Source organism: Polyodon spathula, chromosome 11 (genome assembly GCF_017654505.1).
Source record: "Polyodon spathula isolate WHYD16114869_AA chromosome 11, ASM1765450v1, whole genome shotgun sequence".
Lineage (NCBI taxonomy): Eukaryota > Metazoa > Chordata > Actinopteri > Acipenseriformes > Polyodontidae > Polyodon > Polyodon spathula.
The window spans coordinates 42,593,824-42,612,307 of NC_054544.1; the positions used below are offsets into that span (position 1 = coordinate 42,593,824).

Consider the following 18,484-nt stretch of genomic DNA (forward strand, 5'->3'; position numbering starts at 1 on the left):
TAAAGCAAATTCAGTACATTTGTCTTAAAAGAAAACAAAGTAGAATAGGAGTTTTTGTGACCAAACAGAAAACATCTGAAGAGGTTTGTAAAGATGGTCTGTATCAATGATATGACAAAACAATGTGAAACCATAAGTTTATTTTTAATGGGCAACACTGGGAAAGGGGCCTTGACATAAGAAATCTTTAGATGATGAGTCTATTTTAATCATCATAACAATAACAATACCACCCCCTTTATTCTGTATTAATACGTATGGTGATTTATTGACCTTTTTAACATTAATTAACACAAAAATTAGGAGGAAAGAGGTCTGCAAAATATCTGGTTTAAAATTATTAGGGCAGTGGTATTATGATCAACCAGTGCTTAGATAATTAAAATAGACTTCACTATGTAATAGTGTATGTTCTGTATCATATCTGGGTTGTGAAACAATACATTTTTACTGGCCAACTCCTGTAATGGAACTCGCCTAAAAAAAACAAAAACAATCATAGAATAAAGCTGTGTTTCAAATATTAAGACAATAACTCAGAGAGTGTTGTCTCTACCCCTGAAACTTAAAAAGCAATGTGTCAATATGGCAGTCATGTTGGGTCAGAGGTCAATGCCAACTAATTTAACATGCTGTGTTATATAACTGCAAATATGAAGTAACCACTTGCAGCAGCAGCTGTGTAAAATTACTGGCAAGAACTGGTTATTTTTTTCTTGGACAATACTCACGAGCTAGAGAATCTTGACCAAGAGAATTAAAGCATATATCTGTGTTTGAACAACTTCAGTATTTTGTTTAACATTAAAATGAGCAAGATGGCACAAGTGGGTCTACATAAAATAATAATGTAGCAATAGATACATTCTGCAAATATACCCAGTTCCATTAAAGGTGAAACAATTTCCATAGTATTACATGTTTCATTTTTAGCTGTCACTTGTAGGCAAAATTACCATCTTATTCTATTGCAGGTATATAAAAATATGCCCAGGTTTACAGCTATAAGAATCATGACTTTAGAAATGTACAGTAAAGGGACTTTTTACAATTACTATGTTTTGTACCACCTTAACCAGCACTTATATAATAAAAGTTATGACCGAGAGGAGGTCATTAGGCATATACACTGAGTGTACAAAACATTAGGCGCACCAGCTCTTTCCATGAAATAGACTGACAGGGTGAATCCAGGTGAAAGCTATGATCCCTTTTTTATTGATGTAACCTGTTAAATCTGCTTCAGTCAGTGTAGATGACAGGTAGACCGGTTAAAGAAAGATTTGTAAGCCTTGACACAATTGAGACATAGCTTGTGTATGTGTGCCATTCAGAGGGTAAATGAGCAAGATAAAATATTGAACGGGGTATGGTAGTAGGTGCCAGGCGTGCCGGTTTGAGTGTGTCAAGAAGTGAATCGCTGTTTGGTTTTTCACACTCAACAGTTTCCCATGTGTATCAACGATGGTCCACCAACCAAAGGACATCCAGCCAATGGCAGGCCAGTGGTCGAAAACAGCTCATTGATGAAAGAGGCCAAAGGAGGCTGACACGAATTGTGCAGAGCAACAGACGGGCTGCAGTTAGTCAACTGACAGTCCAGTACAATATTGGTGCAAAAGACCCATAAAAGAATGCACAACTCATTGTACCTCGACACAAATGTGGTATAGCAGCCAACGACCTAACAGAGTTCCACTTCTTTCATCAAAACACAAGAAACTGCGGTTGCAGTTGACTAAGTTACGAAAACACTGGACATTGGATTGGAAAAACATTGCCTGGTCTGATGAGTCCTGGTTCCTACTGTTTCACGCTGATGGGAGGACTAGGGTATGGAGAAAACCACACGAGTACATGCAACCATCATGCTGCGTGTCAACGTTGCAGGCTGGTGGTGTGATGGTGTGGGGTGTGTTTTCATGGCACATATTGGGTCCTTTCATAAAAGTGGAACAACGTTTGAATGCCACAGGATATCTGATCATTATTGCCAATCAGGTGCATCCCTTCATGGCAGCAGTGTATCCATCGGTAAAACTGTAAACTAGATAAAGAAGCAGATATGAACAACTTTATTGACATTTATGCATTTATTAGATGCCACTGATTGTGCACCCTGTGAACAGAGCTACAGATAAATAAATAAATAAATAATACTGTCTTTCCGTCTGAAAAATCACCTGGTCTGTAAAATGCATGTCGCTTTAAAAAAAAAAAAAAAAAACAAAAAAAAAAAAAACAAAAGCGACTAAGACCCAGATCCGTTTTCAAAACAAACCGTGTGCTTGTGTTTCCCATTGTATCCTACTGTACGAATTACCTGTATGTGTTTCGTGTGTACTTATTTCAAAGATACATGTATGCGGTTTACAACGCAATGCTCTGACGTGTCTCTTTGTGATTGGAGGCATAGCCCCTGTATAAATCAAGCAGGCTCCACGGCCAGCCTTTTCAATTGGAGTTTCAAAGCTTCTCCACCGGAGAGGTCTGACAGGAACACAAACACAAAGTAAGTAAGACATATTTGCACAATATAATCCAGGGGACTACATAGCTACCTTAAACGTTCAATGCTGATATCAGAGAATGTGAAAAGCGAGGGGGGAGGTGTTTGTAGGTGTGTTTTTGTTTTTCAGTAAAATGTCCATGTCGACTCCATGTCAATTTCTCCAGACTGTACAGCCAGCCATCTGCCTTACTGCCTACGTGGACTTTGTGTTGGGTAATACGTGTAATTAACCTTGCTCTTTGAAAAATAAATATTGTTTACAGTTTTGATCTGGGGTGATTTTAATCGATGGTTATCGTTTTAAATCGGATAGGATTGTGTTTTAATGTATCTTTTAAAAAAAATAAGTTTCCTAATGGAGTCTCTTCTAAGCAGGTCGTTACGTGTCACCACTGCGCATGCGCATATTTCGCAAGTTTCGTTAACTTTATAAAAGTTGTCCAAATTGATAGGTTTTAAATAAAAAAAAAAAAAAAACATTTTTTCACAAGGTTTATGATTTATCTGGGAATATTTTTGTTTATACAATTCTTTCGTGCAAGAGTATTATTCTTGTTTTAGTTTTCTTTAGCCTTGACAAGAAGAGCTAAAAACTATATTGCATGGAAAAATTAGCTTGAATAATTAATTACAGCTATGTCGTGTGCTGTTTTGTAACTTGGAGAAAACGGTGGGGTTGGGTAACCAAATAGCGGTGGTAGATGGAATGCCAGTATTTAAATAATTTAATATTCAAATATAAATTCAACACACGTCCACGACTGTAAGCTTAGGGTACTGTACAAGTTTGTACTGTGTGTGTGTGTGTGTGTGTGTGTCGGCGACAGTCCCGTGTGAAGTTTTAAGTTTTATTTAAAGAACGCCGTAGACGTGCTGAGCTGGCAGTCTGCATATTTAAAGCGGCAAGCGGAATATTAAAAAAAAAAAAACAAAAAAAAAAAGAGAAAAAAAAAATCAGACTGTCGATAGCTTTCTTTATCAATCTCGGTTTGAAAAACTCAATTTCTGGGTCATCCACTTTCTCATTTAACTAACTTTTAGGCTCCTCAATACCTTCAAGTGTTCTTTGTCTAGCAAATCCTTCTGTTAGAAATGTGGATTCAAACTGAGTTTATGCCTGTGTGTTGAAATTGGCGAATTATGAATGAAACGATTGTTTTGCAAAAGATGACATGCAGACTTGCTATGGTTGAAGAGAGAAACCTGTAGTTTAGACACTGGTCTTGTGTTCTTGCTAGTTTTGTTGCACTGCTAGTTTCACGATAAAAGGTCTGAAATGCTCCGTGTAGTTTTTAAAGTTCTATGTTGGCATGCAGGTATTGCATACTTTTCTAGAACACTTGTTGGTATGTGCGTTGATTCTTTTTTTTCTGTTAATAGTTAAACATTTTGTGACCAGAAGTGCACATAATTAGACCAGGTTATTTCCCCAGTGTTTTATACACTATAGAATTCTCTATTGCTTTCCATTTTAAAATCAACTTGAGTAGTAAAGTGTATGTACTCTGCATATTCGGTCCAAGGCTTACAGCGTAAGAAAATACATGTTGTGTTTGTGGTAAGGCTGTTTTTCTATTCATAATATTTGAATAAGCAAACAGTTTAATAGGTTACACTAGGTGAGATAGCCCAGTATAATTGCGTAGTGAAAGCATGGTAAAGCACCAGTAAGCCAAAATTGCACAGTAAACTTTTTACAGGTTGCAGTGTTGTATTAGAAGTTTAAAATGCTTATTAAAACACACACTACAGTGTGATATGTTCTGTCTGTGATAAACAGAAGGAACATATTTTTCATGTACAAGTCTACTGAACCCATATTGAGAGAGGAACCTTCACAGAGCAAACTGGCTAATATGGTAACTTCACAGGACTAAATTAACCCACTTAATGTGGCACTTTGTACCAAGGCTCTGGTTTAGTATCCTGCTATTACAGTAGTCCATTGCATATCCAACTGCAGTGGGACCAGAATAAGCCTTGTATTTATTTGTTTTATGTTATTACTTCTCAATTGCCCACCCCTGTTGACACACCCTATTATAGCTTCACATTATTTACACTTTTCAAATTTATGACCCTTCTGGAATTATGGTAAGCGAGAGTAATTTCATTGCCACTCAAAACCAGTGAAGTGATTTGGGTAAACTCAAATTGTAAACTAAAACTATGAAAACCAGTACGCATACAGAACAGCATTAAAATACTGACTGTTGGAAAACATGGATCGAGAATTGATTAGCAGTTTGCTACGCATGTGGACTGGCAGAGCTATACTGGTGTTCTTTTCTGAAAGGAAACTAATATTGCAGATAGCAGACTGTTGGGTTCAAATTGCATGTACTGCTAACAGTTGATAGACGTTGCGTCTACAAGCTTCTTGCCCAACGTTGACTGCAAGCTAACAAGATAAGATAACAAGATAACAAAAGGCAGATTTATGGACCTTTTGTCTCCAGGAGTGTGAAGAATGCACTGAGTTCAGAGGTTGTCACACTAGACTACACACACAGACACACACACACAATAAATTAAATTAACTTTGCAATTGGTTAATGTCAGAGAAAGATGAGGTGGACCATCTATACAGAAGGGCATTTAATGTCATGCAAACATTGTAATGAAGAGTATTCTGTTTGTCCTGTACCTGGGACCAGACTCCCTGCATATTTCAATAAACCTAACAACTGATTGAAGAAAAGGACTCTGTGCATTTTATTGAATCTGCTTAATCACAATCATTTTTTGTAAGTTACTTCACTGACAACTTGCAATATGGCATCGTGATGAAATACTGGCAAAGCAAAATACGGAAGGAGGGATTTAAATTGTATGATTGTCAATGTTGTACAATTACATGTTGGTACCTGGTTCTATAGATTTACAGTGGCTTTTCCCGTGTGTTTGAATGTTTCCAATCCATCAATCTCTTATTGCATTTTGCAGGCAAAAGCTGGCAGGCTGACAAGCGGAAAGCTTATCGGGACGGATTATCTGGTAACTGACCATTTAGCTGGTAAGAAATGAAACGCTGCAATTAAAAGCAGTTTGCCATCTGAACTGTTTGAGATGCAGTCTGTTGTTTTTTTGGCTGTGTTTTCTTCCAGTAAACCCATCAGCAGGTGACACTCCTGTATCTTGTCAGGAGGATACATTGTTCATATTGCCTGAGAACCATTAATCTAAGCCTAATGCTGCCTATGCCATCCTGGTTGTAGTCTGTTGCTGGAGCAGTGTGTTTCTGAATGAGAGAAAGGTGGCGCAGAGGCCCAGTGAGGGAGCCTGGTTTGCATGCCCGCTGTGTAGTAGAGTCCCCTGTGTGCTGAGGCCTACACGCAGTAGAACAGCTGCACAAGGTATTGGGGTTAGCAGAGAAATCCTCTTGGCTTTCCAAGGCAGTTATCCTGCTGAGGTCATCTTTAGAATCCAGCTCTTGTTTTTGTTCAGTGTTGCTTTGTCATCTGTAACGAGTTATTTTATTTACATTTACTTAATGTACTTGTCATTTCTAGTTTTATCTGAACAAACCTGCTGTAGTAACCTGATCTGTTAAAATGCAGACGATTCTGACATAAATTTGCTTTTAGAATATTGTTGGCATTAGGACGGTGGTTCTCAAGTTGGGGGTGGGGGGGGCGCGGCGGCGTTAGAAGGTTCAGTGTTTTTTTTTTTTTTTTTTTTAATTGCAGCACACATCTTAACCTAGACTATACTGTATAACGGGCGGATACTTTTTTTAGGCTTTTTGATTGGATCGACAATAATAATTCCACCAATCAGAGGGTTGCATACAGTACTCCTAGCGATCCCGCCCTCTGTCAGACTGGTATAACAGATTAAAGAAACGCTGGACAAGAGAAGTCAGGTATCAAAGTGGATATGAGAGTGGCAGTGACAAAGCCAATTTGGTTGAAAACATTAAAAGTAGACCAGACATTTCCATCAATGGATTAAAAAAAAAAAAAAAAAAAGTGGTGTTGATGCGATCAGAAACCCAGAGGCAGTGTAAACTGCTTGCTGCTGTAGTAGGACTGCTTTTTTTTTTTTTTTTTTTTTTTTTTTTTTTTTTTAAGCTTTTAGAAGGTTTTAACAGCCAAAATAGTTTTATTGTCGATACGATATGCAGGTATCGCAGTGTCAAGAAACAAAACATTAAAACATTTTAAAAAGCATTTTCTTTTTAGCTTTATTGTTAGATTTCACATGTGCCTGACAGCTACTGTATGGTAGTTGGGGCTGGGACAGTGCATTGAATTGTTGCAACAACCATCGATGGTTGTTTGTGGGGGGGGGGGGGGGGGGGGGGGGTTTATTAATAGGGGGGGGGGGGGGGGGGGGGGGGGGGGTGGGGGCGGGGGGGGGGGGGGGGGGGGGGGGGGGGGGGGTGTGGGGGGGGGGGGGGGGGGGGGGGGGGGGGGGGAGGGGGGGGGGGGGGCGGGGGGGGGGGGGGGGGGGGGGGGGGGGGGGGGGGGGGGGGGGGGGGGGGGGGGGGGGGTGGGGGGGGGGGGGGGGGGGGGGTGGGGAGGGGGGGGGGGGGGGGGGGGGGGGGGGCGGGGGGGGGGGGGGGGGGGGGGGGGGGGGGGGGGGGGGGGGGGGGGGGGGGGGGGGGGGGGGGGGGGGGGGGGGGGGGGGGGGGGGGGGGGGGGGGGGGGGGGGGGGGGGGGGGGGGGAGTGGGGGGGGGGGGGGGGGGGGGGGGGGGGGGGGGGGGGGGGGGGGGGGGGGGGGGGGGGGGGGGGGGGGGGGTGGGGGGGGGGGGGGGGGGGGGGGGGTGCGGGGGGGGGGGGGGGGGGGGGGGGGGGGGGGGGGGGGACTTTAGGGGGGTAGATTTAAATTTTGCCAGTCCTATTCCTTGCCTTTCCTTTGGTTCCTTTAAATAACAATAAAAACCTCCGCGTCCACTATGCAGCACGTACGTTTTCAGAGCAAGCGTGACAAATTAAATAAATAAATAAAACCTTAGAGAAGAGACTAGAGGTAGGCTGCATTTCAGGATCTGATTTTGCAAGTTAAATTGTTGATTTTAATTTAAATAATGCCGTCAGACATTTGGAAGTTTTTTTTTTTTTTTTTTTTTTTAAACAAAATAACTAAATGGAAAGGTAAAATGGGGGGACGGGGGACGGGGACTAAAGGAAGCAACACCTTCAGTGACAACTTATTTTGGAAAGAAAGTTGATCCAAAAAGCGTCTGAGCAAAAGAATAACAGACCTGACAGTGGATTTTGTCACACAAGATGTCCGATCTGTTAGTATAGTAGAGGGAGTTGCGTTTAAAAATCAGTTTGCTAATCTTGCTCAGGGCTATGAAATGCCCTGTCGAAAGACAATCTCCAAATTCATTACTCTGCACCACGAACGTACATAGAAAATCTTTGACAGGATTTAAGTCAGGAGTGTAATTCAATGTCCATCACTACCGATGTATGGACAAGCATGGCACAAGAAGGGTTTTTAACAGTCACCTGCCATTACATTAAGCAAAACTGGGAACTCGAGTCAAAAGTACTGCAACATGATTATTACATGACACACAGCTGTGAATTCAGCAGAAGCGATCAGTCGAATACACACAGTTTGAATTGGCTACAAAAGTAATTGCTTGTGTTTTATGACAACGTGGCAATGTCTTTGCTTTCTGCAAGCAAGCGTGCTGTGTTACTTTTTTGGTAGCGTGGTAAGTGTGAGCTGTGCAGGGCACAGTATTAATCTCTGCATTCAGAAAAGCTTTGAGGATGTGTGACACGTCCATACGTTAGTGGCAGCAGCAAGGAGACTGGCTGCACATTTTAAAAAGAGTGGGATGGCAACAAGTGCTTTAAATAGGAAACAAACAGAAATGCTGAACACAGACAAAGCACCACTCAAGTTAATACAGGACATACAAACAAGGTGGAACACAGTTTATTATATGTTTGAACGTCGCCTTGAATTAAAATGACCAGTTGTTGATTTGGTAGAAAAATAACCAGACACGTTTTCCCAACCTAGCAGCCTTGGCAAAGAGCATATTCAGTATCCCTGGAACATCGCTCCCAAACCCCTATTCTTTGAAACCGGAGAATGTGGATGCCATAATATTTCTGAATAAAAACAGAAAATATGCTCTGGAGAGAGCACAGACTTTGTTACGTTGGACTTGCAAATAGTTATTCTTGTGTTCCCCGGTGGAGTGTTTTTTTTTTTTTTTTTTTTTTCCCCTTCTCTAATCCAGTTGCTGTCAAGATATATTGAGGCAAGAGAGTAATATTTGTTATGTTTTATTAACCTTGTGGACAGTGTGACTAGGCATAAATAATTAGAAGTGTGTAGTTTTAAGTTTTAACTGGAGAAACATTTACTTTTCGTGATTAGATTTGATGAAAATACAACACCCATTCAATATTGCGGGTGTCTGGGTCCAAAATAAATCTGCTATATATTGAGGGCCGTAGTATAGAGTAACCGATAGAAAAACAAATAGGCCAACAAATACTGTACAACCACTCCCTCGTTTTGTCGGGGTACAGTATAAATCCTCTATGCAACCCTGCTTTCTCATTTTTCTTATAAAAAGCAGCACACAGTTTTAATTCGTACAGTGGAGGGTAATTGCATCTCATCTCATCTTCAGGGCGGGGGGGGCGGGGCGGGGGGATGATAGGAACTGATCCTATTTTTGCGAATTTGTCGAGTGATAGCTACACAACTGAGCAATCAGAGAATGGCTTCATGTCATGTGGTTTGAAATCAAGCACTGTTTCACTTAGTGATGGGGTGCCCCACCCCTTGGGTGTGTTTTTTTGTAGGTATTCATTTGTTTTGTTATTTATTATGATGCAAGTATAGTGTTTATGTGCGGATGGATGGATTATTTAAGATGACGGGCGAAAAGCTGTCCATTTTCTCTTTTTGTTCATTTAAAAAGCTTGTGCAGAAGGTGACCAGAGATGGTCATCCTGTATAAAAACCTGCAGCTTCCTGCGCTCTAGGAGAAGAAACGCGAGTCTAAATTTAAGAAAAACAATTGCTGTATCGTAAATATACTTGTTTAGAACTGTTAGCGTTTGTTTCACTTTGGCCAGAGTGCCCCTTTTTATACAGGTGAACATCTCCCAATTAGCAACAATTAATCAATGAATTAACTCGGGAGATGGTCACCTTCTGGACAAAGTTTTTAAATAAACAAAACTACTACTACGACTGCTACTACTATGGCTACTAATAACAAATGAATACCTACATAAATAATAAAATACACAAGGGGTGGCCACCCTGTAACACACTTTCACTGAAAATGGAGGTAAAGATCATACTTGCAGTACCTAATTTCCCTGACTAATAATTATTATAAGCCATTTTCTGTTGCGTTTGTTAGTAATTATACTTTCTGAAAGATCTGGCAAACTTCCTGTTTTTGCAGCAGGTTTGCTGTGTCGCCCCAGTAAGAATTGTGTCGTGTCTGGTGTGTGCGGGCCTTTACTGTGCAATATGTGTGTGTATGATAATGGTACGATAACAATGCTTTATTTAATTGTGTATTTTTTTTTTTTGTGTTGTGCAGTACAAAATAAAACAAACAGTAATTGCAAGTGCCTATGTATATTGCAGTTAAGGCATATGCAGATGCAGTAAAAATGGGGAGCTAACTCCAGGTCCGATCCGAATCCACAGTATAGCAAGGGGCGATATAACGAGAGATGGGTGTATGTACTTATTTACACGTTTTCTTTTGCGTTTTGAAAAAACGATGCATCAGGTCTTTTTGAAAGCAATGCATAGATAGTTAAACAAAACACTATCGCCCCAGCCCTAATGGTAGTACTATGATTGCTCCACTGTTATGTTGTGAATGAACTGAGGCGGCAAATGCTTATCATAAAAGTTTACTGGTTCTTAAGTTTAAAGGCCATATAAAAACGATAAATACTGTAACTGATTAGAAGGCTGCCTTTGTTCTCAAAGTTGCTTGCAGTTACGTTGTAGATGTAACCCCTCCATTGCGAAGCAGCAACATTAGTAATGTTTTGGGTTTTTTTTTTTTTTTTTTGTTTTTTTTTTTAGTGTATGCTAGCAGCAATGTCAGGACTGACAAAACCAGCTGGAATGCTTTCATGTTAATAGATAATGGTTCATTTTCCCTGTTGGGCACTCCAGTATGTATCCTAATGCATTTTGTACGTCTTCCTCTTAGTGGCACACTTGGACTCCGTGTGAAGTGGGATTTCGACCATGAGCTCCGTCGCCGTACTTACGCAGGAGAGCTTCAATGAGCATCGCAGCGGCCTCCTGCCAGAGCAGCTTGGAGGCAAGTCCTCCCCTGCCACTGCTATTCATTGTGCTGTTTATACTGTGTCCTTCATCCTCTGGATGGGGAGCGATTTGCAGGGGTAGAAATAAGACTTACTGCATAGCACTTTCACACATTCCAGGTTGTAATACTGTACACGCTTGATTGGTCGGTGTATAGGTAACAAACTCAGGTGTGTCGTCCTAAGCTCTTAGAGAAACCAGGAGTGGGTCAAACTGCCGTGCAGTGGGAGTCTTCTTTCCATCCCTGCTGTTACAAGCCTGTATCCACAGTTGGTGGGATCCACCATGAGATGATTAATCTCAGACTGGGGTCAAGTTCAGCTGTTTACTACTTCCGTTGATCTTCTACACGATACACCATTGCAGATGCAAGAACAACTCTATTGACGATTACATTTGCTCCAGGAAATATCCATGCGCTTTTGTACTGCTTTTTAGCTTGGTTTAGTAGGTGATATTGCTTGCTTTTGTCAACCAGTAAGTGCCAACACACTTATCCAAATGGTCACATTTGGGGAGAATTGTAATAAGGGAATAAACTAAATGTATTTACGATAATTCATGTAAAAAGACCCTTCCCATTAAAACTACATACGCTACAGTTCCTTGGATAGTTTAGGAAAATAATAAATGAACACAAAACAGCTACAACTTTAGAATATATAATTGTTGGTTAACATGATTCAGAGAAGTTAGCAGTATCTTCTGGAAAAATGAGTAACTCTGATGTATTTCTACTTTGACAAGGTAACAGCATTTGTTACTGGTTACTTTAGAGGGTCTTCACAGTTTTAACACTTATGTGATATCATGCAGCGAGCATCCAAGATCCTCTACATGGAACTAAGCTGATGTGTAGGAATCTAGGCCCACCCAGTGTCATCTTTGTGCCTGCTTGATGTGACATTCCTTCCTGCAATGGTTATCTTTCAGCTAAGGACATGCCACTCAGCTCTGAGGATGAAGGGGCCCTCCCAACATACAGAGACGCCTTTCCACCTCTACCTGAGAAAGCTGCCTCTCCTGATGGCACCCAGGAACCTGCCAATGCCTGGACTAAGATTCGACCAATTAAATCATCCATGATTACCCAGGTAGAGTAGGCAGAACTCGGCAGGACCGAGAGAAATTGCAACAAAAGTATGTCCTTTTAAATCCAGTAAAAGTATGTAGAGTTATCCTACATCCCTGCTGGTTGAGGTTCATTGCCAGATTCAAACAGCCAAAATCTGGTGACATTAGGACACCAAGTCTGACAAAACCAATGTGATGCAGGGACTTCACTATTTCAGAATTCAGTCCAAGTCAGACAATACTCCAAGCTATTGGTCCGAATCCAGATTGAGAACATGAAATGGACAATTATGGCTGTGGAACTTTTCAGTCTTGGGTTTAACCCTTGTCATGCAAAAAGAAAAAAAGTTGGGCACCAAAGTACTCCGCAGTTTATCTTTGTTTAATAATGGTCAACTCGTTGTAAATTGTACAAGCACTGTGTAAGGACCCTTGACCAATTTGTTGCCATCAGTGTTTTACATAATGCCCATAAAACAAAATCTGAAAAGGGTTTCAGTGTGATTGTACGCTCTTCCTTCCTGGCCCTGCAGGTGTTCCATGTTCCCCTGGAAGAGCGCAAATACAAGGACATGAACCAGTTTGGGGAAGGTGACCAGGCTAAGATCTGTGTGGACATCATGTACAAGACTGGGGCCCATCTGGAGCTTTCCATGGCCAAGGACCAAGGTCTCTCCATCATGGTCTCTGGGAAGCTGGATGAGGTCATGAGGGCTAGGAAGGAGATTGTTTCCCGACTCCAGACTCAGGTGAGCATTTATTTGTTCCTCTACCAAGTAGCAGGTCATACATTTACTAGAAGTTGAGTAACGCTTCATATTCCTTCTATTTTAGTGTTGTGAACCAATAAGGCTGTCGTATCGTGGCCAATATGCAAATGTTTTCAATTGGTTTAATTTTATAAGTTTAAATTTATCACCACTAGTTATCCCTCCCCCTGGTGCACTAAATTGATCCCTTTGACTTGTAGGCCTCTGCGACTGTGGCGATCCCGAAAGAACATCATCGCTTTGTGATTGGTAAGAACGGTGAGAAGCTGCAGGAACTGGAGCTGAAGACTGCCACAAAGATCCAGATCCCGCGGCCTGACGACACCAGCAACCAGATCAAGATCTCTGGCACCAAGGAGGGCATTGAGAAGGCCAAGCATGAGATTCTCCTAATCTCTGCTGAACAGGTAACAAGCAGACCAGGATTCTAGCTAATCTGTGGGCAGTTGCTGACTGGTAGAGTGGGTGCTTTAACCCTGATTTGCATTGTGCCCAATATAATAGACATTTGGTAGTTTTGCTGGCTTAATTGGGTTTAATTTCTTTTTTTTTCTTTTTATTTCCCTCATACTCTTGGTGGATTTTAATATCTAATTGCTGGAACTTTGTGCACCCACATGTATTTTTTCGTTCGTGCTTTCAACCAGCAAGCATTGTATCTCCATGTCTTTTTAGACATTTTGAAATGCCAGCTTTTCAGAAACTCTTCTGAATGTCTTTCTTGGTGACTCTGGGAATGTAGCGGGCATGCAAATGATTCATCTTGTTTTTCAACTGAACTGGTAGATTTTGTATTTGCAGGACAAGCGTGCAGTGGAGCGTGTCACTGTAGAGAAGGTCTACCATCCCTTCATTACTGGACCATTCAACAAGGTTGTGAGTGAGATGATGCAGGAGACTGGAGCGAGAATCAACATTCCACCACCCAGCGTCAACAAGACTGAGATAGTCATCACCGGGGAGAAGGAGCAGGTTGCTCAGGCTGTGATGCTCATAAAGAAGATCTATGAGGAGAAGGTAACTGGCAAGGTGGAATGGAGGGGAGGGGAGGGGGAGGGGCGGTTGGCAGCCACATTCTTTTAACCACTGGCCAGATCTGATTTTTGATATACAACCCCCCCCCCCCCCCCACACACACACACTTTTTCTGGTTAACTTTTACATGCAGCAAAGCCAAAGCATATTCTTTTTGACCCACAGGCTTGTGGCAGTGTTCTAGATGTAGGAGAAACCAGAGTGTGTCCTATAAAAGCTGCCAGGCTGTTCACTTGTGTTTTTCCTCATTGCAGAAAAAGAACGTGACCACAATTGCAGTGGAGGTGAAGAAGTCTCAGCACAAGTACGTGATTGGACCCAAGGGGAACTCCCTGCATGAGATCCTGGAGAAGACGGGTGTCTCGGTCGAGATCCCACCCACCGACAGCAGCTCTGAAACGGTCATCTTGCGAGGAGAGCCGGACCGCCTTGGACAGGCTTTGACGGAGGTCTATGCTAAGGTAGGAGGCTTTTGGGGGGGGTGGGGGGGGACGACGACTACAACAATAAACTGGCCACACCTTGCCTTTTAAACATTTTATTTGTAATTGGGTAGATGACCATTTACTGACAACGGCAGTCGGTAAATGCCACAATAAGATAATTTTCAAACAAGACTAGGCCTTTTGGGCCATTAGTGCTCCTATTAACTGGTTGATCTCCAAACTTTGCCAAACCAGTTCTTAAAAGATCCCAATAATTTGGTATCAACATGGCTATAGTGAAGTCATGTGACAAAGCTCCCAATCTCCCACGAGGGGACTGAATTATTGTTGGCACTTATTCCTTTTAACTAAACTATTTTAACATTTTATTTATCCTACTGCTGTCCAAGGATTTAAATACGGATTACACCTAAAGTTCTTATACTTTCCAGAAAATTCTTTTTTTTTTTTTTTTTTTTTAATTTTTTTGTAGGTTGTCTATATTTATGGACTTTGAGAAGGGACCTAGTCTGTTCTAGCTTTCTAATTTCAGTTTTGATAAGGGACATGGTCTTGCATATTTCTCTTAGGCAAACAGCTACACTGTGGCCTCTGTCTCGGCTCCATCCTGGCTGCACCGCTTCATCATTGGCAAGAAGGGGCAGAATCTTGCCAAAATCACACAGCAGATGCCAAAGGTAAGTTCATTTTTATAGAAAGTGAGACCTTTGAGTGGGCTTGACCAGAAGGTGTGACACAAGGAGAAGCTTTGATATTGTAATCCTCAAAGTAAAACTGTTCTAGTTAACTTTTATAGGCATTTCAAATGTTGCATTCTGTTTAGTACACTTGCTGAGAAATGGAAGTATTTTTTGATAGTACTTGCTCCAGCTGTTTCCTACACCCTGCCCTCCTTTGCCAGGTTCACATTGAATTCACAGAGGGCGAGGATAAGATCACCCTGGAGGGCCCAACCAAGGACATGCAGCAAGTCCAGAGTCAGATGGAAGCAATCGTGGTTGACCTGGTGAGTGACTGAGTCTTCACATCCCTTCTGACTATTTGATGGCACATAAAGTGGTGCTTGCCTGTTTCTTTTTCCAGTGTGCAAACTGGTTGTGTGGGGCAGGTCTGGTATGGCACCAAAAGCATGGCAGGAATGAGCAAAAGTGTTGAAACAGACTTCTTGTGTGTAGTACACTTTTACATAATGGTACTGGATATAATACTGTGCTCACATAAAATACTGCTTTTTTGATATAATACCATATAACAGGAAATCTTGGCTGTTATTAAATTCGGCAGATTTGCTACCTTGGTAGATTTTGACGGTTTTTGAATTGGTGTTTCACTTTGCAAATTCACAAAGAAATGCCATGGTTTTTGTGTGTGTGTGTGTGTGTGTGTGTGTGTATATATGTGTGTGTGTGTCTATATATATATATATATATATATATATATATATATATATATATATATATATATATATATACATACACACACACACACACACACACACACACACAAGGTTACTTAATGAAGTCTGTCTCCTAAAAGTGTCACAGCAGCAACTTAGATAAGAACAAAGGCCTTCTAAAAATGAGTTGCAACGTTATCGTTATGTAGTCCTTAATTAAGATGCCAGTAATTGGAAAGGATTATTAGTTGCAGTACATTAACGATAGGAATTTTTTAACTCTGTTTTAAGATGTAGCTCTGGTGCACTAACAATACAGTGGAATGATCCCAGCATCATGTAGTAATGCTGGGAAAGTATTGCACGCGTGAAAACATTAACAAAAATGCTTTACATTTTTAAAACCAGTTAATAGACTAGCAAGCACTGGCAAAATCAACTTATTTTTATACGGTGCAGAACCAATTTATTTTAACATGTTGTGATACCTGCACGGTGGGTGTCTATTTTTTTTTTTTTTTAATTTTTTTTTACTAGTAGCATCTACAATGAATAGACAATAACGGTCCAAAGCAAATTTGCTTTTGTTAAAGACTTTCTAACAAGTCTGGAATAAACTATTTTGTCTGTTTAGAGTACTTTAACCCCTTGTAAGGGGGTGGGGGGAGACACAACTGCTTAACATAAGAGCAGTCGCACAGGTAACAGGTGCGGTTTACACTACCTCAGAGTTCCTGATCGCAATCATAAATTCCAGGTTTCTAAATCCATTGATGGAAATGTTCGGTCTGCTTTTAATTTTTTCAAGCAAATTGGCTTCCTCACACTACCGTTGTCATTTTCTTGACTTCTGACATTCTTCCCCTTGCCCAGCACTTAACCTGTGCTGCATACCAGTCTGCCAGAGTCTGGAATCACTCACTGCATGACAGAACTTCAAAGCTTTAGTGAAAATAATGAAATGGAGGTTTTATGATGGGTTTATTTTCTGTGCACTGGGTATTTCCTCAAATGATGACAATTGTAGCTATGTGGAAAGCAATCCTGATGGTATACCTAAACAATATTCTCACAATCCCATGGCTCTTATGTAGGCCCAGGGATTTACCTGTAGAAACTGGCTATAATCCTTTCTGTTGACCAGTATTGACACCAAAACAACTTTTCAAATCCGTGCTCTTCTATTTGTAAAAAGTAATTTATTCTTGTTGCTGTGCAATCCAATACTACTTTTGACTTTGGATTAGGGTTGTGCTTTTGGCAAACATTTTTTTATGAACTCTTTGCAATGTCAGCATTTTAAAAGTTAAACCAAATCTACATACACACACTCTTTTTAGATTACATTCTGAAACCGACAGCCCTGGCTAGTATTTTCTAAGCAGATGTTAACATCGCGAAGACTTAAAGTGAAAAAATAAACATGCACTCAAAGTATATATTGAAATGAATGTTTATGGTTGGAATTAAAGTTGCTAGTGAAGATAGATATAACTATATACATATTGAACATTAGTGCTATAGTTCCAACATACAAATAAAAACTAGACTAAACATAAAAGGCTGTTCAGTCAAAAAGCTTACAGAACAATATCAAGTGAAATGGATGTTTGCTTTTTATTGCCATCAGTAACTCCATCCACAGTTATTCTGGATGTTTTCATTTCAAACTGAAGCATTGAAATTGTGTTTTTGTGGTATGATAATTTTGTTTGACCATTATTTACATACCTCTGTTTCTTGTCCAGTTCCACAAAATACTTCCAAACGTGGCTTCCTTTGTTTAGAGATGCCATTTTAAATATAGGGGGGGGGGGGGGGGTGGGGGGGTGGGGGTTGGGGGGGGGGGGGGGGGGGGGGGGGGGGGGGGATGCTTGGCATTTAATTAGGCTTCCAAGCCAAAGGCTGGGGAAACCTATTGTTATTGCTGTATTACATTATTTGCCAAAAGTTTGTCGCAGAGTTATGAAAACGCATATGTAGGTAGATGCCTATGGGCAGAGTACCAGACTGGTGGTCCTTTGGTGAAAAAGTTTACAGTTTGGCCACATGGCTAGATGTCCTGAAAATATTGGACAATTTTCTTGTCGACAAAAATGACTTAAGATGGAGATCTGACAGTGTCAGCAAATGGTGCACGAATGGCCTATAAAAACAAAACGTTGAAACCAAATCAACTGGACGGTTGGTTTGACCGCTGCGTTGGATTTGCACAAAATATTCAAAGATCTTGTCTGAAACCACAATATTGATCGGCACCAAAATTGTCACGTTTGCTTATGACGAGGTCCTTTTCTTAGTTTTGTAAAAACCCTGCTTTTTCGTTAAACATGGATGCAGCGAGCAAAACAACAATTTCGGGTGCTATATTTACATATACTAATGTGTAAATCCATATTGCAGTACGCTGGTGACACATGGTTTGGTGGTCATATTGGAATTAACGTTTAAGTGTTCTCTCCTAGGGCATGCTGATATGGTCAAAGTTTTATAATGGAATACATATAGGAAGTCATATGTGCTCTATAAAAAAGTTATTGCCCATGACCTTTGACCTGTGCAAAGGGTCAAACATGAACATTTCTGGTTAAAAAAAAAAAAAAAAAAAAAAAAAAAAAAGACCTTCATGAGCACAGATACAGCAATCGTTTATATTGAACACGTATTGGAAATCATACGTGTGCTATAAAAACTCATCACCAAAAACCTTTGACCTCTGCCAAGGTTCAGAACCCATACATTGGCCTATAGCTCCTCAGCCTTATCTAACACAGATCAGTGCACTGAAAGTGCAGCATAAGATTATGCTCTGTATACGATACAACTTAAGTAGCCCATTAAGTAATTCTAGGAATTGCAGTGAGCTGTATCGGTGATTTTGTGATGATTAAACCATGTTTTCTTTGGAATCCTTTGTAGTTGCTAGCAACTCTAGTGTTACTTAACCCCGATATGGAATAG

The 18,484-nt window shown here is 40.9% G+C and overlaps 1 protein-coding gene across 1 annotated transcript in view; it reads left to right on the top strand.

The window, feature by feature from the left end:
* Nucleotides 1–2,427: 2,427 nt before the first annotated feature.
* hdlbpa (high density lipoprotein binding protein a) overlaps nucleotides 2,428–18,484 on the top strand; it is a 32,791-nt gene continuing 16,734 nt past the window's right edge. The window contains exons 1-10 of the mRNA XM_041263661.1: nucleotides 2,428–2,512; nucleotides 5,459–5,528; nucleotides 10,684–10,797; nucleotides 11,736–11,896; nucleotides 12,410–12,625; nucleotides 12,847–13,053; nucleotides 13,448–13,663; nucleotides 13,936–14,142; nucleotides 14,697–14,804; nucleotides 15,029–15,133. Coding sequence (XP_041119595.1) covers nucleotides 10,722–10,797; nucleotides 11,736–11,896; nucleotides 12,410–12,625; nucleotides 12,847–13,053; nucleotides 13,448–13,663; nucleotides 13,936–14,142; nucleotides 14,697–14,804; nucleotides 15,029–15,133 — 1,296 coding nt within the window. The 5' untranslated portion in view covers nucleotides 2,428–2,512; nucleotides 5,459–5,528; nucleotides 10,684–10,721. The remainder of the gene's footprint in view (nucleotides 2,513–5,458; nucleotides 5,529–10,683; nucleotides 10,798–11,735; nucleotides 11,897–12,409; nucleotides 12,626–12,846; nucleotides 13,054–13,447; nucleotides 13,664–13,935; nucleotides 14,143–14,696; nucleotides 14,805–15,028; nucleotides 15,134–18,484) is intronic.